This window comes from Tubulanus polymorphus, chromosome 4, assembly GCF_964204645.1.
Source record: "Tubulanus polymorphus chromosome 4, tnTubPoly1.2, whole genome shotgun sequence".
Taxonomy (NCBI): Eukaryota; Metazoa; Nemertea; class Palaeonemertea; order Tubulaniformes; family Tubulanidae; genus Tubulanus; species Tubulanus polymorphus.
The window spans coordinates 22,030,218-22,055,630 of NC_134028.1; the positions used below are offsets into that span (position 1 = coordinate 22,030,218).

Sequence of the window (25,413 nt, forward strand, 5' to 3'; positions counted from 1 at the left end):
AAACGTTTAACTTGAAAAACAAAGAGTTTGTAATTAGATTTTTAGGAAAGGAAAGGAATCCCCATCACAGATTCACAATGAAATAACCACAATAACTACAACAACGAGAATGCTTTATGCAAAGTCGGGCGTAAGTCAGACTTGCGACTACAGTCGCAGCGAGTCGCACATGTTCACAGTCTTGCAACTCTCTCCGGCGGTCGCAGCCGACATTGTCTCAGACTTGCGTGGAGAGCGTCGACCTACGCCCATTTAAATATAAAATAATGAATATGCCTAACACATCGTACGCATCACTTTCATCGTTTCAACATTATTCCTCTTGACGAGAGAAATCCCACAATGATACAGTTAACGATGAAAAATTCTTGAATTGAAGAGATTTATTTCGAGCAACGTTTCGGCTAAACACTATTAGCCATCATCAGGCGTACTGATGATGTACGCCTGATTATGGCTAACAGTGTTTACTGAATCTTTGTAGAGTTTCTCTCGTCATCCATCTTACGCGGATATTGTGTATCTTCTCTACTCATTATTCCTCTCCACGATTCCGATAGCCATTTATTTGGAAAATACAGTTTAGTTTACAGATTTTCGATATTTGACAAAGTGTATATGTATAGTAGTACTTTACAGTAGTACTTTTAAATGTCGGGAATTTTAAGAAGAAATGTTCATCCAAGGTTTGGCGAAGATATCCATAAAATTGGAAGCCAGCAACAAAAACCCGTTTTGAGCAAAATCCCTTCAACCAGTTTCTAGACAAGATCTAAGCGAAGAACATATCGTACAACACCGATTATTATATGATAAACATCCCCGTGGATAGTGGCGCCGCCTGTAACGTTACCGTGGCAATCGAGGTCCATGAGAGGCGATGTTTTATCGTTTATATAAGCACCTTTTTCTCAGAAATTATATCAATTATGATGGGACCGAAGGATATATGCTGAAAATGCCGATATCAGGTGTTATACATAATCACTTCCAATGTTGAATGTAAGCAAACTGAGAAATTAGAAATTTATTCACACTCATCACCTCAACGAAAAGTATACAAGTGGACTGCGTTTCTGTGCTGCTACATAGCGGCTCAGTTGTGCTGAATGGTAGCTGAGTTGTGCCGGCAATGGGCTACGCCTCTATCCGCAGAAGAGATGTTTCAAAAATGGTATTCATATCCTAGACGACGTCGATTCCCCTGTATTCGCGGTATAAAAACAAAAACAACAGCAACGCCGACCGACGGCCAGGAAAACCAACGCATTTACAATATCATACAGACGAAGTATCACATAGATGCATAGTTTCTGAAAACTTATACATTAATGTACATTTATACAATGTTTGGTTAATTCATATTCGATATTTGCATAATCTTATTGACAATTCTGATGCGTGAAGATGATGAATTTGTATATGATACACGTGGATTTCTAGCAATTATCGTCTCGGTTCAGTTTGAATTATGATTATAACACTTCACAGCTACGCGCTTCGTCGTGATTTGTAAGTAAAATTCAAAATTGAAATGCGAAGCCATTAGAAAAAATGTATATGATCGAGAATCAAAACTGAAATGCATTTTGCAAACACGATTTACTAGAACTACTGCTGCAAACATCGTGTATACGTCAAAATGATAATCATCTTTTCAAAGCCTAGAATCTGATATTCTATCGTTTAGTTTATTCGACGCGTCCTCGTGTCTGTTATGCGTGGACAACTCGTTCTGCGCCGAGAACCATTGACCCAGGTTATAAACGAGGCCGTGTATCTCCTCTTGAATCGTAGACACCGCTTTCACTATGCTGTACATGGCTTTCTGATTCTCCGATAACAATGTGTGGATGTGTTCCAAGTCGTTTTGCACTTTCTGATTGGCCGCCTGGACACCGGCTGCGTCTGAGGTCGACTGCAAGTGTTGCAACCTGACATCGAGTAGTTTTTGAGTGCGCTGTATGGCGTCCAACTGCGGTATGGACAGGACTTGTACCGACGGTTGTTGCCCGTTCAACGACGACCGTCGACGATGTACGGTAGAACGACGAGTGGACGGTTTACGAGTGAATCCTCCGCCCAAACCCTGAGATCCCGCATCCGGGGTCAGAAAACCGGGTGGTCGTCGATCTTTCTCGTCCGCATCGGCGTCTGAAAAAACAAACAATATCAATATCAACATCAATACCCACATCAATATCATTACCGATACCAATATCATTATCAACACCAATACCAACCAACATCAATATCCTTACCAATACCAATATCATTATCAACACCAATATCAATACCAATATCAATAGCATTATCATTATCAACACCGATATCAATACCAATATTATTATCAATACCAATATCGTTATCAACACCAATATCAATACCAATATTATTATCAACACCAATATTAATACAAACATCAATATTCTTACCAATACCAATATAATTATCAACACCAATATTAATACCAATATCAATGGCAATATCAATATCGACACCAATATCAATATCACAATCAATATCGATAGCATTACATATACTGATATTAATATCAATATCATTATCAATATCAATATCAATAACATTACCAATAGCAATATCGATCTTTCATCAACGTTTTTGGTACAAAACATTCCACAACGAGAAAAATTGAATTTGTCAGGCACGAGACATTGAACGACATCCTTATGAATAAATATCTTTCAAAATCAAACTTCCAAAGGTCGAAGACTAAGAGCAACAACGGTTGTGTTTTATTTGATGACATAGTTAATCAAGCATGTACATGGAGCACTGATGAATAAAAATGTCGAAAACTATATTGGCGGTTCAGTGCAAGTGGCTATTTAAATATCACAGTGTAATATAGTACGCGTATCGATACCTGGGATTTTTCTCAAATCTCTGAAATCCTCTTCATCTTCCTCGTATATAGTCGATGGACCGGGTCCTGCCGGGTATTCCTGAGCCTCGACTACGTCTTCAGCGCGGATATTTATACCGTCTTTCACCCTTTCCGTTATACCTGCCAGAAAAAAACCTCATCCATTCAACATCTTGAATCTACAAAAGTCGTATCTTGAAAAGCAGTAACACCGCGTGAGCGAGCTCGATGAGGCTCAAGCCATCGATGAGACAAATTTCTGCGATCGAAACTGACTAATCTTACGGATACGTCATGATGAGAAGATTCGCAGAGGAGCCGTGTTAACCTGGTGTAGAACAAATACAACGAGCCGGATAGCACGTTATAGGTTAACTAGTTTATCTGAAGCACGAGCTTTCATTACTAGTTCATAGTAGTTTCATCAGATGACAAAGTGCTCTGGTGAAACTGCTATACACTAGTAGCGAAAGTTCGTACTTCAAAAGTACTATCCGCATCAGTTGTTGGATATGTTATGACATATAACTACGATTAGTTACCGTCGCCATCTTGTTCTCGTTCTAATTTGAATAGATATCTGCGCACGAGACGCTGCATGATGTCCGAATACGACGTATCCAACGCTTCTATGTCCATCGTTTTACAAACATTTTCCCTTCTTCTCTGTGTCAAAAATACAAATAAAGAACACTTATATTTACTCGCTCTTATGATACAGAATTCAGCCAGCCGATATGTGAAGATAAGTTACTAAGATAATGAATATTAAACAAGAAAACTATAAGAATGATGTTAATCTGCCCGGCTTTTCTATCTACCATCTTCATTCTTTTGATTAACATTATGGGAAACATTTTTATTTCTGGGCACAACTCAACCAAAACCACAACATATTATGCTCTTTATGTATCGTTGACATTATCTATTGGTAAAGGTACGGCACCTGTTCGCGAGGGGGTTATATGGCAATCAAAGGAATGACTTTGTAAGCATTACACTTGTTTTGGCGAACAATTTAATAACTAAGAGATATTTAATGTCTTCTATATTCGTGGCCTGGTTCATGACGTTTGATACCTAGGTTGGTAGGTTTTTCAATCCATGTAAAGCCATGCTACCGTCAAAATCATTGACGACTTGAAGAAGTTGCCGTTCCAAATAGAATATCAACTATATTTCGATGAAGTTTAGACGAATTCACTTCGTGAACAGAAACTATTTTAGTAAACTTACTCGTATGAACGTCTGATTTCGAGCTTTATCGTGTTCTAACAGATTGTCAACGGAAGGACTGCAAAAACGTCGTATGAATATATAAGCGTAACGACACGATTTTGGGGTTGGTACCATATTAAATGGGGCCGGTAAAGTGCTGCCATCTTCGATGTAATTCATCCACAGTTTCGTACGAGCAAATTTCCATTCGACGTCGCAATCGCCCTGAAGAACAGATAGAAAGAGGAGAAACCATTTTCATTAAAATGAGTGCGCGTGAGACACCATAGCAGAATGTGTGCTCAGTGGCTGACCATTTTCATCCCTCAACCCTCTACTGGGCGCCATGCACTTGGAGCAGCATAAGCAGGTTCAAGAATCTTTTAACCGATTTAGGGGAGAGAGAAGAACTTTCGACCGAGAAACTCTAATTTTCAAAACCATTAATGCGAAATTGTCGTGAGAAATGCTGATGGATGGCTTAAACCAATCGGCCGCTGAGCCTTCCAAGTTATTGTTACGCTAACTATGTATTACGTAACTACTAGCATGTTTTGTTATTTGTTATCTCTGTACCAATTATTTATGCAAATAAGTGAAGGATTTCGCGGATAATATGAGTGTGGCTAAATTGTGGCAGATTGGGACTTGTAAAAGTCTTTTTGGTCGTTTCTGAATTACTCTTATTTACACGCAGACCATATACATTATTACTATTATGAACATGTTTGTTCTATTAACTATAATGTCTGTACCAATGAGTGGCCGACCTTCGGACACGAGGAAGGGAACAACGACCTGCAACCATCCACTATCTACCTGGGAGCACGCTTCAATCCAACAGCTGCTTGTCCAGACCGAAACTACTTGCGGATTTGAGACGTGCCGGGGTCACTAATCACACATTTCCCAGTATTTCACTGGGATAAAATGAATTCCCACGTGAAACTCACCTGAATATCTTCAAATGAGTGGCTCATCATAGCTATTAGCATGTTCACCAGAACGATAGTAATGATTACATGGTAAATAGCGAACAGAAACATGCCTACTGCCTCTACTATATACGTGCTGCTTAACGTGTCCGGCATTCCGTCATTGTACTTCGGCTCTACTTGGTCCTGAGATGATTCATTTACCCCGTGTCGCGCTATAGAAATAGTAAAATCGGCATGGCATTTTCTTCAAAACAACTTCATTAAACATCTAATGGAGGAATTAAAGATTGCAACGGTGAAGTCCCTTAACAATTAAGCTTTTTTAATAAAAGCTAATCGAACTCACAGCGATTTTCCATCGTAAGCGAGTTCAATCAAAACGTCCAATAAAGCTACGATGAATGAGAATTTTGTTTTGAAAAACTAGTATAACGATTTAACAAAGTTAAATCTGAAATTGGAAACTGTTGCGGTGTTTAATTAAGTTTTACCTTGTGGATGTCTCACTGGTATACTACTGATCGGTACTTGACCAAACATCGACCAGAACAGACTATACAAAGTGTGTTTCAACCTAAAATCATCAGCACAAGTAAATGAATCATACGGTTTTTTCGAATTTAGACGTTTTTTTATATAATCGCACGTGCAAAATTACCCCTCAAATGCCTCGGACGCTGGGATCATGGACTTAGTACCATCGTCGACATTTACCCTGATTTCCTGAGTGCCGTAATACCAATAAAGGTTGTGTAGACCGACCATAAACGCAAATAAAACCTACAACACGAAAAACGACAGTGTCATTATCAATGTTATACCGGCGAAACTGCTGTGGCAAGCGAAGATTCTGTGAGAATCCGGTAGGTATCGCTAGCAGCTAGTCGATTCCCTCTACAATTCGAATAAATTGTGTTCAAATTGAACCGATCGAATGAGTTCCGGGTTGACTTTTGGTTAGAAGAACGTGATAAACAAAATCCCTGACCCGTTATTGGTGTCTCCATAGGGCAAAGACCGCGGATTCCAAAAGAATATATCTAAAAAAAAGGCTACGATAAGCCTTTCATAGTTTATCACAGTCGTCAACAACTCCTAGTACGTGTTAATGAAATTCGTAAAATTCACTTAAAACGTATAAATGCCCTTAGCTATGCACCAAACTCATAACACGTATACAACCTCGTAGTATATTACGTTCCAGTGACGGAATTCTTTTCATATTTGACAGTGTTATTAGCATTGAAAGCTTCGTATAATGAGGGAGAAGACGCCGATTTGAAGCTCACTAAAAACACCTGGCGGGTGAGTTCTCGCGTATTTTACTTACTAGTATAAAAAGAACCATAAAACGAGTTATATCGCCTATCATGCGGGCAAATGATATTTGCAATGGTCCCAGGACTTCAAAAGCTGGCATGAGGTAAGTCGTCCTAGCGAAACTAAATACATTAGCCACAGCAAACAGTATATCCGATATGATCTCAGGATCGTTCGCTTTCCACGTAAACCGTGCTGAAAATATATTGGATAACCTTCCGTAAATAAATTGCTCGTCGGCATACCCATAATCTGCTTGCTTTCTCTTTTTAAAGAATTTGCGCCGACTTTAGGCTTGTCAATAAGGGGAAAATTCTTTCTTGGTTAACTAGATTCATGATAAAAGTGCGCGTTTGATTTCAATCAGCTAGGGTGATAAAACACTCGTTTCCACAGTTTTGAGTTTGAAGTGAACTATTCTAACTCCCGATTTGAATTAAGCCTAGCACTGTGGAATAAACCCGTTAAAACTTAAACTCAGAAGCCGGTTGCAGGGCCAAGGCTTCGGTTTAAGACGATCATAGTTTTATAGACAATCTAACAATCAAAGACCACTTTTGGACTAACAGTGCGAAATTCAGCTTGCGTTAATCAAGATAAGGTTACAAATGTGTCTACCATTGAGCAGGACTTAGAGCCTTAGTCTGAATTAACAAACATATTAACAAAATATATTATGAGGTTTCGTGGTTGTAAACAACGTATCAACAAATCCAACCCAAAAGATAAAGACAAATGCTTAATTTCAATGACTCAATGATATGTACTTACAGGCTTCCATAAAATAGTTCATATCGGCGTTTACCGGCGATCGTATCCCTATGAGCAAGTTATTGAAGTACGTATAGTTCATATTCAGTAGTGCTTCCCTTGCCCGAGAGGTGGCGTTGAAATGATGGTCGGCCTCTTTTACCCAATGGTCGACGATGAACCTCATGGCGTATGAGGCCAGATATAAACTGAGTATCGTAAAATCCATGAAGTTGTAATAGTCATATACATAATCACGGACACCGGAACTGTATATTTGCTTGCATTCACTCCATAATAAACCTGAAACGAGAAATAAAATTCTGTCCATTAAAAAAAAACAACTTATGTCTTTTCTCAGCGGGTTCGAGTCCTGCTGGCTGCTTGCTGTGTGCAGACAACACTTCAAAGGCCGTGGTCTCGTCGTGAGGATTTGACAATCCAATAGGACTAGGGAAATCAAAATCCAAACCACGTACAGCAAAAACAAATATCTTTTGGTTTCGTGTAGTTTCGTCTTATTAAATAAGGAATGATTGTCCATCTGATTTATTTACTTGATTGTTTTAACTTGATTGTGCGTCCTTTCCAAATGCACAATACCTGCCGGGACTGAAACAGGAGGTTTGATTTTGAAATTGGAAATCGACGAACTGATCTCAACTGTGGAACTGACGGGGGAACTCGCTCATTTTGTCATTTCTGGTGAGTAATCGAAAGGAATGGATATTTACCTAGTATCCAGAACATAATGCATATTTGTACATGTGTGATCAGTGTGCTTGCCGGGCGGAGAGTTTCTTTCATGAGGCTTTCGGTTTTTTCTCGCTGAGACAAATGGCCGTACCGTTCCGAATGAAAGTCCATGGTGGTCGTGATCGGGAAGTATTTCTCCTCGAGTCGGAACGTGGCGGCGGCGAGAAGCACCAAGAAACACAGGTGTGATATAGTATGCGTAATGAATTTAGTGACGGGACATCGCATCCAAGAACCCAGCTACAAAATACAACAACAGTAACATCGAATCAATGATTGTCCGTATAAATTCGTTGTTTGAATTAAGCAGCTTTGCCCGATCTTCAAAACGACCAAAGATCGATCCGCAAGCAATATTGAATATAAGGAGGCAAAGAATCCGGTGTATTTCCAGCAGTGTGAGGCATACATGGGCGGATCCAGGGGCCAACAGACTTTGACAGGAGCACAGAGAGATGGCAAGGGAAATGCCCTATGTACTGAAAAGGGGCAAGTTCAGTATCCATTCAGCCATAACAAGGGTCGGGAAGAATCTGAAACGTCAGTCCATTTTCATACATTTTCTAGGCATTTAAGAGAATATCAAGATTCTCATTGTGCCGCGGACTGCTGTCTGATGGGTGGAAAAAGTGCCCTAAAAATATTTCCCCCTCCATTATATTTTCAAAAGGGCACGAAAAAACTGCGACGGCAGCAACTGCTCCTTGTGCTCCGCCCCTGGCATACGATATACCAGATTACGCTATATATGATGATCCCATCATCCATCGCTATTAAACTAATATAACAGAAACATTGATATTCTTCTTTTCGTATGTTTAACGCTGGCCTGAAATAAACCAGATTCTTTGTCTTGTGAGTTTGAAACGAGTTAGTTGAAATAAGCTTAATTACAACTCATAAACGGTTGTAAGACTCAGAGCTAAACCATCCATAAAAACGAGCTGGTTTCACATTTCGAATAAACTTCCATCCGAAACTTTAATCCAATCGATCCGATTCTTATTTCTGATTTTGAATTCCGGTATTGACGTGGGCGTCCCGTATTTCAGCATATGGTATGACGAAATATCTACTTAACTGAACGGGCCCCGGTAATCCCTAGTATTAAATCCACGACAAACCGATTGATATAACGTCTTACCTTGGAATTCGGGGCAAACAGATAGGCGAGGCACAGAAATGGTACAATTGGGACAAAAACGAAGAAAAAACTGATTTTCTTTAATAGATTCGCAGATTGTAGAAAAGCCATCTCGGGACCGTACCATATGTTGGTTAAGTGCTGCTGACAATTTGGATGAGCTACGAACTGAAAATAAAAGACAATTTAACGATTCAGGTAAAACTATGTGCGTGTGGCAGTCATACATGTCAGAACGAAGATTCAAATCGAATGAAGTTGTCAAAAGACGTTTTATCAAGATCTTTACAATACTATAAGGATTTAGATTTTCATTGGTCCCTTCTACAAGGTCCGTGCCGAGTGGGGGTTCGGGGGTAGCGAGCGAACTCCCTAAGATTTTCAAATAAGTGCCCTTCAAAGTCAGTGTCAAAACATTTTGGATACAATTTTTGCATTTCATTTTTTGAAAAATGAAAATTAATCCATTCTCAAATGGTTTATTTAGGTACCCGGGCACTTCATATTTTCTTTTTCCCTTTTCACGGTGAAAAAGTGCCATTTTTCTTGAAATGTAACTGGCCCTCAAGAAAGTGCAATACGGACCTGGCCTTCTATATGTGACTCGTAACTGAGAATTTGCTCCTTGGCCCAACGCAATTTTTCTCCACCCCAATACCGCATTATAAAAGCCAGTGCTTTGTTTTCCAACAATACACGGGATCATATCAGACGAATAGCGGGATGTAGTACAGATATCATCCAGGAGTCTCGAGATTGACATAGGGACTCGGGAATGGTGGTTATAAATCTGATTTCGCAGACGGCGAGATCAGATCTCTTCATCGGCGCATCTAAAACCGTCACGTTTGGCAAACTAGCCGATGTAGAGCACCGGAAAAACATCTCCCTCGCCGGATAGCAAATTCATCGTCATTCAGTCAACAGACGTGAGAAGTCATTTTGTCTTGTTTTCAGGGCCTGTATATATTAATTATTACTCGAGTACAAGGTTAAATAAACGGCAACGCTTTTGGTATATTTTTCGGCAGCAGGAAAGATTTTCTATCTCGGCTCCAGATTGTTTTCGTCGTTTTCAGTTAGCAAGGAAAAGCTAGCCGAAAACCGCTCATGAATATCAAATTTTTCTAGCCCCTTTTCATTCTGTTGAAACCACGAGTCAGTTATTCGGCATATTTATAGTAATACAGCAGTAAGTTGATAAACCCAAAGAAACAACTCGATTCTGCGAGCCATTTTTAAAATTATATACTCATTTGGAAATAGCACATAGTAAATTAAGTTGAAACGTCAATCTATCTCCTGTGGCCGGTTATATGGACTGGTATTGTCTTTAACCCGGGGTTAACTCAAATGGAAATGAATTGAGTTAGCCCCAGGGTTTAAGATAACACCAGTCTATGAAAGTGGCCCCTAGATTTTTCTTCTTACTGTGGGTTTATCAACTTATTGACATTATACAGCCACTTGTCTATGGAAACCAATACAGCATTAGTTAAGCTACATGTTTTCTTTCTATGAAATTCTGCGTATCAAAATACGCCCTTTTTTCTACTGGCCAGGGACCGTATTCACGAATAGTACCCGTATCGCGAACGGTCAACGAAGATGCTGGATCTTGTTGCGCCGTTAGAAGCACACTGGCCACAGGCGATACAGCTGGTGACATAAGTCATCACTTTCTTATAATCAACACGACCAGCGCACGGTAATAAATCAATGTTTGTTTACACGTCCAATATTGACACGCTATACCTTTTTCTCTTCATATCGTATTGCCATTTTTAACCGACCGAGCGGATCACGGCGTTTGCCATTGCCGTCGATGTTGCTCTCGCTGAGAACGGCTTCGACCTCCTGAGTACCGCGACATAGGTCCATCATTTCGCAGGCGAAGTTCATACACTCCTCCACCAAAGTTAAATACTCTTTCTGAAAAAGAAAAAGAAGTAATTGTAATTGTAAATGTAATTGTAATCGTAATTTTTTGCTGCAATATTTCATTCATAGAGTACTTTCATACAAGTTAAATACAATACGTAATAGTCATGTTATGAACAGTTATACATTTTAACCAACATTATAATGTTAACATTAATATAATACTCTATAGAAAGGAAGGAGGAAGTTATGATTTTCTATAATATAAAAGACATAGTGATATACATAGACCTCGGTTAAAATAAACCCATTGGAGATGGGCTAATTATAAGTCGTCGTAAGTTTAGACTGTTTGAAAAACTGGAAATGAAATTTCTTAATTGTCTAAAATGTCGGTCAATCTTCGTCTAAAGAGACTACTTTCTCGTCATACTGAAAAAAACCTTATGTCCAATGGGGAAATGCTATAAGCTTGTTCATACACGAACATACGTTTCGAGCGGAACCTGATTAGGAAATATATTCGAACTTTCGAATCGCAAAAAGACGTATGATCTAATTAATCCGCGGATTACCAAGCGTAAACTAATCTTCAAAAAGCATTCTCGTTTATTTTCGTGTACCTTTTAAATATCAAACATCAAACACGAAATTAAGCCGCATCTTTTACTATTCATCGCGTTTGAAATCGTAGACGCGATAGAGATGCGAACAGTGGCATTCGTGATTGACGATGCAGTATTTGGATTCGGGAGCCTAAAATTCAAGTAAACAGTTTGAAAATGAAATGTTTTTGACTTTTTGTCATCAGATGGCTACGGCATTAAAGGGTGATCGTTTGTGATCGCCGCGACCCCTCTATACAGCCGTACGGAAACCGATTTCGTCCGTGATCGCCGTGATCACCTCTATACAGCAGTATCCAAATGGATTTCGGGTGATCGCCACGATCCACCCTATAACAGCTGTACGGAAACTGGTTTCGAGTGATCGCCATGATCACTTCTATACAGCACTATCTAAGCGGGTGTCGGGTGATCGTCTTTCATTATTCGTATGTCGATGAAACACGACGTGGTTTTCAGTACATGTATTAATATTCAACGGGGGGATAATGTTCTCACGCTGCGGTCAACAGACATGTCTAATAAGGATAATACCGCGAACATCTACACTGATCGCAAGAGGAGCCACATCTAATATTCAAAATGTCACCCGTCGATGATTACCGCGATAGTGATATTTGATGACATCTCGATGGAGATTACCATTCGTGTCGAAGATGTAATCGTGCTCTTTATAGCGGTCAAGATCGCAGATTTGACGGGGCAACGGATGCGTTACGTGGCTCGGTGATGAGTCGACTGCGGTGGTAGATTTGACTAACAAAGGTCTCCAACTCATGAGAATGTACAGCAAAATTACGACGGTGCTTTGAGGGTTGACTTTACTTACTTGAAGTTTTTAAACGACCTTACGCTACTGAGGTATATGATACCGAGCTACACCAGGCTAATCGGCTTAAGTCAACGGAGAAACAACTGTATCGGGGGAGGGGATACTCCGTTTTTTCACCCTCAACCCGCTTAGCGCCACACAGGGCATTATAAGTGGGTTCTATGTTTCTTTTTCCCAATGGGGGAGAGACCAGAGAAGAACAATCGACCAAGAAACTCTGTCGCCACCAGGGTTTGCACCCATAAACCCTGGATTGACGAGACCAGTGACCGGCGGCTTAGACCACTCGGCCCCTGCGTCTCTTCTGATACTCGGGATACTCAGTGAGCGGAGATGGAACTACTATAAACTACTCTTCTAGATTTGAGCGATAACAAAACTTCTGACCATTTTGAATTATGATAATCGTAAAAACGATATGAATACAGAAATTCAAGAGGAATATAGACGCACAAAGAACTACTTATAACCGAGTATCGTCGTGAAAATATGCGCACGAAGGCTCGACTAGAACTAGCCGAGAGCGGCAGGCCACTTAAGTTTGCGTATATAAACAAATCGTAATAGATTCTGACACAAAAGTCACAGTCGTCGTATGCGTTATATGGCCAATTACCGGCATAACAAAAATATGCTTTTACGCCCGAGGATTTCTACGTGTTCCGATATACGAACCGACCTTCAGTCGTGATCTGCGAATAATAACCGCGTCTTCTCTTACTTCCATTCGAGGTATACAGGATTAATGAAAAATGTAACGCACAGCCGAAGGCCGCCGCCGTCGTCGAATGATGAGATTCTGCGACAATCTAATCGTGAATGCCATACGTGCCACGTAGCATGTTAGGTGCGTGCGCTATTCTTAAAAACACCCTAACGCGGTGGCGGATAGGAATGGGAGCACTAGGAGCACATGTTCCTGTCGTAATTTTCCGATGCCCTTTTGAAAATATAATTGCAATATTTTTCAGGGCACTAATTCCACATGCGACTAAAAAAAGCCGCCCGCAGCGCAATGTTCAGCTCATATTCTCTTAAACGACCCTCAAGTGAACAGAAATTGCAATGACCCTCAAGTGAATAGAAATTGCAATGACCCTCAAGTGAACAGAAATTGCAATGACCCTCAAGTGAATAGAAATTGCAATGACCCTCAAGTAAACAGAAATATCAACGACCCTCAAGTGAACAGAAATTGCAATGACCTTCAAAAGTGAACAGAAATTGCAATGACCCTCAAGTGAACAGAAATTGCAATGACCTTCAAAAGTGAACAGAAATTGCAATGACCCTCAAGTGAACAGAAATTGCATGAAAACGGACTAAAACTTTAAAATTTTCCAGGCTCCCGATTGGCTGCGTGCATAGTTAACTTGCCCTTTTCAAATTCAGTATATTTGCCCTTTTCATATCTCTGTCCTCCTGTCAAAGTCTGCACCTGGATCCCCCCCCCCATGTAACAAATCCTTCACTGGTATAAGCTTATGCTACAATGGAGCATCTGCCTTTCGAAAACTGATGATTTAGTTCACGTATTCTGATCATTTTGCATATCAACAGCAGAACTCTTCGTGTTACTGAGATCTGATCTATTGTACGACCAGCTTACAGTTTTCAGGGCCCGCCATTACAGTTGCGCCGAGATTGTTTACTGAAGTTTCTCAATATTGCGACGATGACCGAAACGGATATCGAATTTCCGTATTCGTGGTTGTTTGATTGATTGAGGGATGATGTGTGCTGTGGTTGGGGGAGGGGTGTTATGGCGCTATTGTGTATTCTTGCAATCACGTGACGTAGCGATATTGGTTCCTCTTCGCAGACGTGATTCTCCATTGAAGTGACTTCTTTATCAAGGGGCTTCATAATAAAGAGTAAAATCCGACAACAAAAGAGTCCGAAACGTTTCCTAGAGCTGATGGCTTACTAAGCGTTTGAAATGCGTTCTAAAATAATCTTCAAGAGCCGGTTTTATAGACTGGCATTAACTTTAACCCGGGTGTTAACTCAATTCATTATCAGTATAGAGTTAACCCCGGGGTGAAGTTGATACCAGTCTATATAACACCGGCCCCAGAAATAAGGATTATGACATTTTTAGGTACATCGAATAGGAATATTAATTTTACCTCAATGAAAAATATTGGACTCATTTTGGAATCGTGGGATCTTATATTATCATTACAGAACAGAAGAGTGTTTCGTCAATGGTCACCCTTTTCATCCACCAGGGAGGCGAGGCTTTAGTTCAGTCTCTAACTCATCATATTCATAACCATACAATACGTGTATATAAACCTAAGCGCATTTCACTAATCTGCAGAATATTTCGGCTGTTAGATGTAAATAGCATCAGCGATGTCGATGATGCAAGGAAATTGGACATCCGTCTTGATCACGTCAGAAAATTTGATGTTATGACGCGTCGCGAACGGCGTAATATGTCATGGCGTGCCAATACCGACATAAAACACATAGTGATAACAACTGGCCCTATACGCGAAATGACATTTTTATTGTTGTTAAACAAAAGTCGAACTGAATGGTTCACGGCCGGCGGGCTGTGATTATTCTTAACATCGTGATCAACTCGTATCTGATGATAGCGTGCGTTATTTTTATTGAATATTCAAATAACCGCGCTTGAAATGGAGTAAAGACGTGGTTAACCGTGATATTATGCAAGTCACTCGAATGCACTTTCGTATTATAATTGCGCGCCATCTCCCGTCATACCGAATAGGATTGGATTTGGAAAAAGGGAATAGAGGCTTATGAACTGATTCCACCAAAATGACGACCGTCCGGGGATCTGAAAATCTTCGTAAGAGTAGGCCTTTTGCGTGGTCTCGTCGATCAAGGGGTTTATGGGATCGAATCCTGGTGTCAGCAATAGCTTCTCCGCATTCGTAGGTTCTTCTCGGCCTCTCATCGGACGCCATGAACCTGTCATACCCTGAGTGGTGTTCAGGGGTTGAGGAGAACTAGAAACCACGAACCCGCTATACCGTGAGTGGTGTTACAGGTTGAGGGGAACTAGAAACCATAAACCTGTTACACCCCGAGTAACGTTCAGGGGTTGAGGGGAACAAAAAACCTCGAACCTGTTACTAATAATTTGTTTGGGGCTTCGAGGTTTGAAAGATCTGAGAAAAACTAGACCTTCGATTTTATGTAGGCTCGATTGGACGAAAGAGCGCCGATAGACTCGATCTCTATTGGTGGCTCCTACAGGAATAAACGTCCTTTAACAAGCTACAGTTAAACATTATATATAGAAAATCAGTATTGATTTGAAACATAAGCAATAATCAGCTATTCATAAGTACGATTTGCTGTTGTTGAAGCGTCCTTCTGCAGCCGTATAGTGGCGGGAACTCTGTCGGTCTGGTAAGTCTTACGGGTGTGTTGATAGCGGATCGAACGGAAGATAATTACATTCATGAGTTTAATCAAATTACGTTCAGTACACGCGTGCATTACAATCAATCAGTTCTTTTAATGATGCCATTAAAAATACCGAATAACTCGTAGGTGATTACCGCATTCGCTCGGTGAGTATCGATATTATGAAATAACCCTCTCCACGGCAGCAGCTGAACGATGTCTTATTTTAAACAAGCGAGATTTAATACACGGTAAAACATTACAGCGGTTGATATCGTTTTGTTGACTGTGTGGAGGTATCTAAATTGAAAGCTATAAAGATCGTTTCATCAAATACCGCGGTGAAAACTAGGGCAGGTTTCGATTGAACGGTTAAAACGGTTTACAACCCGGCCGCTTCTATCGGGTTTACAGATTTAGCTATCTACATCCTCCCCCGGCAGGGATTCGAACCTGACGGCATCGAGATTGCCACGGTACGAAACCCTGCCACACTAGACCGAGTGCACGGCTACACGCGCAGCTTAGATGATGTCATTACTCCAATGAGAAATCCCGTTTTATTTAGCTCGAGTTTTCCCATTTATAGTTTTTCCGTGAAATTTACCTCAGCGATTATGCAACGAGCAATCTGATTGGTGCCGCAAGTTTTCATGCGGCAAAAGCTGCGCACGTACGTTCGCACCCGGTCTACTGTGGCAGGGGTTTGTGCCGTGGCCGATTGTAGCAATGCCATCAGGTTCGAATCCTTGCCGAGGTAGGATGCGCTATCTCCGACTAAAGGTAGAGCTTGGAGTTATCAGTCTGATTACTCCAGGGGAAGAATGGATAGAGCGTATTCTCGTCTAAACGAACGCGCCAGAAGTAAATTCCAGGATCGGTAGGGACCAATCGAAACCTGCCATAAGCTTCCCATTTCCTTACGATGTCGATTTCTATTCCCTGGTATGGTCGAGGTTACATCGTCATCTAATGGGTTTGATAATTGAAATGTTATGTAACAATTATACCTCATCAAGTTATGCAAAGTTTGGGATTGAAAGTTATTTTTTTGTTGTTAATATTTCGATACTGGGTGCGCTTAGCTTATTGCTGTTTTTTCTTACTAGAATGTCATATCTCGCTAGTAGTTTGTTCAACGTAAGATGACTATATAAACTACTAGCTTCATTTACATTTTCGGACTGTTTTTTTTTCCTTATTATTGTCGGATCCTCTCATATCTGGTGTTTCGATCCAATATATGACTAGAAATATGCCTAGTTGTTGAATATTGCTTTCGATGAATTTTGGATACCGGCAAGGCTACTGAGAGAAGTGAGTATACGGTGACACTCCGCCAGGATCGCTAGTGGCACTGGGTAACCGCGCTTCAATTTCTTCAACCTTTCAATTGGATTCAATTGGAGTCAACTTTTCTTATTTGTAAATCATTTTTCAGTGAAATCAATACAATACACTGCGAGAGAAAGGGAATCTATTCGATGACTCCTTTGATAATTTTCGGATTTGGAAGCCAAGTTCAAATTTCACTAATAATCAATCTTTACTACGAATAACCCAGTGTTTTGTTTCTAGACTGGTATTACTCAACTCATTTTCAATTGAGTTAGCCCTCGGGTTAAAGATAAAACCACAGTCTACAAAACCGGCCCCGGTGTTTTGGTGCATCTACCGATTGGTAACCTCCCCAGCTACCCCCAAAACCCTGGGCTCCTGGTCTATCTTACCTTGAACTCTTTTTCTACCTCAGACAATTTCATCATTTCCTGCCGCAAACCGAAGGTGGTCATGATCGGATCTGGGCTGGACAGGGCCATGTACGCCGGGCTAGCCAGCGCCCGGTACGCGTTCAGACGAGATCGCGATCGCTTCAGCGAATCGTAGTTCTGTTTGGTCACGCAATCGGTACAGTCACAGGAAATAACGTGCGGTTTTTCGATCGTGTGACTTCGGGATAGAAACATTTGAACGATCTCATGATTGTTATAATGCGCTGCTAGGATCAGTGGCGTAATGTCGGGTGAAAATTGGCTCTTTTCCTCCGTGCGGAAAAACGCATCCTTCACGCCGACCTTTTTGAACTTATCCTCCCCAGCAATGTAGGACGGGTGTTCGGTGATCACTTTGACGATTTTTGTACATCCTTTACTGATCGCGTGGAGCAAAGCTTCCTCGATGCAGTCGAAATTCAACTTATCGAGCAACAATTCGATAATTTCCATATCTTCGCAGTCGACCGCCAGGTGGAGCGCATTTCGACCCATGTAATCCACGCAATTGACGTTAAGCCCACTTTCGCTCTCCTCCAGCGATTGACGGACGACTCCGGCGTCGCCGAGGGCCGCAGCATTGAGGTACACCCTCTCTTCATCTGTAAGCTGTTGAAAACAAAGAAAAAGAAGTACTAACATCTTAATCTGCACTTTCGAGACGGGAATCTGTATTAGTGGCAGTCTGGTGGTGGTAGCACTTATGTTAATGAAAAGGAAGAATTTTCACATTTTAAGGAGCTTATCAAAGAATGAGCTTTAACACTAGCGACTAAGGAAACGGTTTCTGGTTTCCATAGTCAAGTGACATCATAGTAAAGTGACGCCTGATATCAATAAAGTAAAAAGCCAAAATGTCTGAAACAATTCTATGAGGTATTTTGGTGAAAATGGCTTATAGATTTGAGTCGTAACGTCAGATTCTCTTATCGTTTTTTCGTTTTATTTCGGCTTTTTGTTTTATGAAGAATAATATGTTTGAGATTCTTGTAACGAAAACTCGTTTAACTGCAAACTTTTTGTAATTTGCCACGAGTTCAGTGAAAACTGGTACGTAGGTCGAGCTTTGACGTCACACGGCCTCATGCGAGCTGTAATTTCATACTGTTTTCATATAGTTACAGAACAAAATAGAAGGCGGAATGTTTGAAAACATTCATCGAGTCGTTAAATGCGGGTAAACTATAGCCTACGTATGAATATTTCAATAATCTAGTTTACACCCGAAACGTCATTTGAACGATGCCCGAAAACTAGAACCATCACTAAACCACCTATGAAGAAAATATCAGAAGAAAGTTTCATCGGTTTAAGGTGACCTTAAACCGATGAAACTTTCTTCTGATGTTTTCTTCATGGGCTATGTTCCTTTCTATATATCCTTTCTATGATTTTATTGTCGATATAGCGAAAGGCGCTCGTGAGTGTGTGGCCCAATATTTAATTACTAAAACTATCGCCAATTAAAGAAAACTCCGCGTTGTTTTATTAATCGAACTGTAACTTGCGTTTTATTCATATTTACACTTTTCTATTACGACGTGCCAGTATCATTTCCTCGGTATACTCTGCACCGGTCGCGTTCTGTGTACCGTGAAATTGAACAAAGACTTATATTCGTCGCTATACCGACTGCGTTTATCCGCAACTGGCCATTTCAAACTGATAAGGAAAATACTGAATCGGTGATAATTTAGTCGGGTATGGTTTCGTCTCGAGAGTTTTCATTTTGTAGCTTATAATGTGAAGGTTTTAATTTTCATTTATCCCGTCCACATATTTGATATGGCCGATGGGTAAAACAAGCAAAAAATTGGCTGGCATACTCAGTAAGTTTTTTACATTCATATCTCATATAAGAATAATTTGTTACAATCAAAATACAGGATAAATGATATCAAAACCATACAAGTAGGAATTGTTACATGTAGTAACAAATATGTTATGTTTATCCTTTCTTCACTTTAATATTGAATCGTCCTTGAGTCAAAAAATAAACGACTTTAACTATAACGTTTATTTCAGGATTTCGACTTAATTGACTTGGTCGCATTCGAAGCCACGAGTGGACATTCTCATCGAGCCGAATTCAATATGCCGAAATCACAGTTATCATCTAGCTTATAAGTTGGGCGTAGGTCGGTCTTACGCGATACGATTGGTTGCAACTGCGGTCGCAAAATGGGCGCATAGGTCAACACTGCGCGACACACAGCGCGACTAGCCTGAGTCAGGACTGCAGCTCATTTTCAGTTTTGTTTATTACTCCACAAGTTTAAAATGAACATTGCACCGAAGCACAAAGATTACAATAAAGCGGAATGACAGCTTAATGATTTGACACCTTTTTTGATGAAATATCATCAGATTGAGCAAAGTTTGTTCTCCCGAGCAGAAAATATTATGTTTCGGTTATTTTCAGTGATTTTCACCAAAAGTATTAAGGTGTGAATTTGCTTCTCACGTTTTGAAAAAGGGACATTATATTAACTAAAAAAATGAAATTCGTCAGCCAAATTAGATTTTTGACAAATTCTATGGTTTCGCTCGATATGGCGATATCTATCAGTTTCAATAGGGCAACTTATGGTTCGAGCATCTGGTAATTTGGTCAGAAGCTCTTGAAGACAACGGTTTTCCCAATCGTAATCGGCTATGTTAATGACAATCGCGTCGTAGGCGATCCAACCGACCATTTGCGACCATTCCAACCGATCGCGCGTCACGTCGCAAGTCGACCTATACGCACGGCTTTATACCGCATTTAATACGCATTCCATTTGTCCAGCATCGGATACTAATTGTAGCGCCGGAACAAAAAGCGGCAAAACTCTTTTTTTTTCTAGTTCGGAGTGAATCCCATTAGGTGAAATCAGATTGTCGCCGCCAACATCAAGGGAAAAAACCTCATTTTCTTGCGCCTTTAATCAACAAATGTCATTGATTAGCCCGGTCGTCCTGAGGGACCGTCTCTAACATCTAACCCAGAGGCGTTCCACCGCGGCGGATCGAAACTCGGAGTTAACATACAACCCCGATTGATTTTACGAGGTGAATTTCGTACGGCGAATATCGAGAGTTAACGACACTGGAAAAAATAACGATTTGGGTTTTTTTTAACTCAAAAAATCAACTTAATGCGAAAAGGAAATTACTTTAGAACGAAGGCTCTGAGTGGCAATCAAACAGCACGGTTATACATGCGAAATAGTAATATTTCTGCGTTCGGAAATTTGAGTGATCTCTTTTCCGATTCGCTACGTATATTATGGGTTCCAATATTTTCTGGTTTTGAATTTACGACTAATCAAGATGGCGGTGTAGCTCGGCGTAGCTCGGCGAATACGACCAATGAGACCAGGGGTAGGTTCTATGGTCATGGCTTAGACTCAAGACCAGTTTAAGACCGAGTTAGTTCTGAAGTCGATCTAGAAATTTAAGACCATGCAGTCATAAGATTCAAGACCACTCCGGTACTTAATTATTACGGAATTAGCCCCAGATGGCATACTTAATCATTATTCAAAGACTGACCCTGAACCTACCCAACCGATTTTACAACAATTTGTATGATTGACTCATCCTACCTCCTATTGTCATTCAATTCGTGAATAAACAATATTATTATTAATATATAGTTATTACCATGCGCATAAACTTCTGGACCCTCTGGACTCTAAAACCTAGAGACCACACCCTAATGCGGTTCAAAAGGCCACCATTTTCATTTTCCGGTACTACATACGTTTGCTCGAAAACATTACGCAAATTGCCTACGAATAAACTGTAACGGAAGCGGAAGTGCTCACCTGTACATCTTCAAAGTTAGTGAAGAGACACCCACGTGACGAAGGCGGTGTTTTCCTGAGGTCGCTCATACTGTACTGCGACCCTTGTACAAACCTACAAAATACAAACAGTGAAAAACGTTATAACTCATACTTCGCGTCGTGACGCAGTCAATCGAGCAGATCAATGAAATTAACGAGTTGTTTATTTTTAAAATTCTATACGAAAATGCCAATAAATGGATTTTAAAATATTCGCCGCGTCGCCGGAGTTCGAGAAAATCTTTAATACCAACACAACGGCGATAAAGATTAGTTCGGGGGTTGGGCAGATTCGTCGAGCGAGATGTCGTTATATTTACCGAGAGGCGCCGAGGATTTTACTGGTAATCAGCGGCGAACACGAGGAATAGGACGAGATACCTGCGCGGGAGAGAGAGCGACCGGTTTACTATCGACCGACTTCAAACATCTGCGCGTAATGCGATTAAATAGAGTCATACCGCAATGAAAACCAATCAATTAAACGAAGATTATTACGCGCTCGGGGGTGATTTGTCTTTGAACCCATCCTAGCATCGAAAACACAGGACAACACGCCACCGAAAATATGATTAATACGTCCTTGCATCATCGGTGCCTAATACCAGTGAATATCCGTTCCTATCGCGCCTGTCGATTTGCTCCCGTTTCCGGACGCCAGTTGCCTGCCTCCTTGTGAATTTCATAATTAAACGCGATTAATTTTCATAAATGTCATCTTACAAATGTCGATAGATCCATGGATTACCGAATTTGCTTTGAATATATGAAATTAAAGTAATTCTTCTCAAGCCGTTCTCATGAAAATTGTCCTTTTAAGTTGCGAATGTATATTGCAATATGTACAGATTAGTGGGTCTAATGGGAATACAATTTCATTTGCAATCTATTCGAAATGCTTCTCGCGAATTTGATAAATCCATCAAATTTCCATATTTGTATTAAGGGATTAGTATACCACGGATTTCAATAGACATCCCCTGCCGCATCAGAATGGGGTACCCGCACTGCGGCAATCGAAGATTCCGCCTATGGCAGGCGAGGATCCTCTAGGTTCGTTAGTGGTTACTCGGTTACAGCGCTTTAATTTCTTCTACATTTCAATTATATTCGAATCAACTTTTCTCAGTGGTATATCAATTTCCAGTAAAACTACACCATACACTCATAGGGAAATCAACCTGTCATCTGATGACTTGTTTGACAACATTTTCAATTTGGGAGCCTTAAATTCCAGTTCAAAGTTCATCGAAAATGAACTAATTTTCACTACGTATATTACTGAGTGTATTATTACGCTAGCTGGTGTGTGCCGGTGCCCTATTGAATCACTCGAACCCGAGGTTCACAGTCCAAAGTAAACAGAACAGTATGAATTAAATAGATTTACAGTCATAGAATTCGTTTGCGATGAGCGTAAAATCTGAAAGGAATATCAATTCTGGAAATGGCAAAAATGTCAAGGCCAACATTTTGATTTTAACAGTTTATGTTGACAGCGATGAAATATTTCGACTGCGTCACGCAAGTCTTCTTCGGGTGTGACACGTCAGCCGAAACTTACCGTCGCCGTAGAAATTAACTGTTAAATCAAAATGATGGCCTTGGCTTTTTTACTATGTCTCAAATATACTTGTTAATTAAGTCTTTCACTCTTTTATTGAATTCTTGGCATACAAACTCTCTACCGGCCGCTTCTATCAGGTTTACAGACTTTGGTATTCCGGAATAGGTTGAGCGCGATGTTGGTCGTAACGAACGAGTAATCCGGAATCAGTAGAGACGAATCGAAACCTGCCTTAAACACGCGTTGAATTCATGATGGCATAATCAAACAGTTTTGGCAAAACAACGAAACCTTATTGACTTCAAAGCAAAGGAAAGAAACCTTGAAGATAATTACACGTAAATATATCACAACGAATTATTGTATATGCTAGACATAGAAAACTGAGAGAAAACTTCTGGATCCAGCTCCACAGTTGTGAGTTAGAGTTAACCTGAGTTAAGACAGTTATTTTTCAATGTTTTAACTCGGAACTGTGGAACTGGGTCCTGAGTGACGAGATCAGTTTGATACCGGTCGTTGTACACGCGGCAGTTAATACGAGAAATCTCGCCGCGAAAAGACCGCACAATACACAAAAACAAGACGTTTTCAGTTTAGTCAGAATAAACAGAATTTCCCCGCGAATAAACATTTGCAAAACGTTTCATTTCAGCGTGAAACTCGGGTGGTTCGCTACGCGCTGTGGCGAGGAGTCGACTGACTGTGCCGTCCGCCGCTACTGCTGCGGCCGCTATCAAACTATATCATTGTACTTCTCGCATAACGTATATCTATCGTAATCTGTCCGAACATATTATCCCGGTTTCATATTTGTGAATGCTGGAAACGAATTAAATTTCTTAAATTCCATTTACCCGATTGAGTGCTCCAGCTGTTATATCTCCGTAGTTGCGATGAACTGATGTAATGATGGCCACAAAGCACAATGACGATTTCGGGTTCAATCCCGACTTAATTTATTGTTGTCGGAATTTATGGCTCGTGGATGGCGGCACAGTTTAGCCATTTTCTACTTTGCCAATCGTGATTTTCCATATATTACCAGAAATCAGATTCGAAGGTAGATTAAACGAATTTTCAGACCTACGACGACAGGAGGATTTTGCCATAAAACCACGTGGCATTTCAGTCGCAATCAGAATAAAAAGGTCGTAGAGAGAGCGTGTAAAACCTGGCGTCTAATCAGTAAACGTTGGAACAGGTAGCACTGCGTAAGTTAACTGATTAAGAAGTGAAGATACGAGCTTTCGCTACCGGCGTACCACATCGTCGCTTCATCCCGGAAAATGAGTCAGAACGAATTAGTAATCGAGCCCCTCGCGCCCACCCTGCTTCAGTCGAGAACGTAGTGAAGCGAGATCGTATTCGAACAGATTTCAGAATATGTGAATATGTGAAATATCACCTTCGATTCGATGATTCGTCGAATTGGGGAAGTTAACATCGCTACGAAGTTACCTGTACCCCGTTTTAAGCCCCAGGGAACGCAATATCGCGTGGCATCGTAGAATAAATGAATAAACGCTCGAAGATTGTTAGTATCGTTGTCCCTATACAGTCAAACCTGATATACCACATATGACGCTATTTTGGGGGCTAACTGAGTGATTCCAAGAGCAGGCCGGGATATCGGGGATTTAGGCCTACGCCCCTACGAATGAGACTCTGCACGTCTTCGGGGTGAACTATTTTTCCCCTGTAAGTAAAGTTTACTAGGTCGCGAACTCGGTACCGAGGGCCTCGTCTTCTTAAAACTCGCCTCATCGTAATTGGTTAATTTCATTATCTGGCATGTCCCCGCGGTTCTAATGCGTTTAAACGCGTTGAAATGCGGAAAAAGGTGATTCCGTTGAGCGACGACGCCGGGATATTTGATATGAGTGATATCAGGATAAAAGGTTCAATATAGCATCGCACGCAAATTGGATTGGTCGACGACCTCCGAGTAGAGAGAGAGAGAGAGAGAGAGCGGGAGAGAGAGATAGATAGAGAAAGAGAGCGCGCGGGAGCGAGAGGCCTTCGCTGCGAAACTAATTTATTTACACCGATCATGGCAACATTTCAATTTTCGGATAAAATCAAAATCCACTCGAGTGAAGTTAATATTTCACGCTGTATCGGATATTCGATAGTTATCCGCAAGCTGGCAAGATGTCGATAATTTCATATCGGATATAACTGCTGAATGGTGGTCTTGAGTGATTTACGTAAAAAAAAACCGACCCTCCTTGAAAACACTCCACGGTGCCATCATCGGTTGACGGCTCGATATATCTTACCAATAAGCCTTACACGACCATTAAATCTTCCTGATATCTCATACATACAATAAGGCCCATATATATAGGACATTTGAAATTGATAGGCAAATATTACGGATACAGATGGTAGCAATTTCTAGAGAGCTCTTCTACTATTCTTTTTCTAATTTTCCAAATTTGTATAAAATTGGTTTTAATCCCATTACCTATTCTGAGTGAACGGAAGATTCTTATGATACAT

At 40.6% G+C, this 25,413-nt stretch overlaps 1 protein-coding gene across 1 annotated transcript; it reads right to left on the reverse strand.

Annotated features, from left to right (window-relative positions):
* Window positions 1–17: 17 nt before the first annotated feature.
* LOC141904441 (short transient receptor potential channel 7-like) lies at window positions 18–25,413 on the reverse strand. The gene is made up of 15 exons (XM_074793029.1): window positions 25,379–25,413; window positions 21,321–21,414; window positions 17,470–18,120; window positions 10,769–10,945; window positions 9,014–9,181; window positions 7,848–8,109; window positions 7,135–7,416; window positions 6,374–6,558; window positions 5,702–5,823; window positions 5,535–5,617; window positions 5,059–5,255; window positions 4,124–4,330; window positions 3,430–3,553; window positions 2,888–3,028; window positions 18–2,154 (listed from the first exon to the last, which is right to left on the reverse strand). The coding sequence occupies exons 1-15, from the start codon at window positions 25,411–25,413 to the stop codon at window positions 1,658–1,660; spliced, it is 3,225 nt and encodes a 1,074-aa protein (XP_074649130.1). The 3' UTR covers window positions 18–1,657.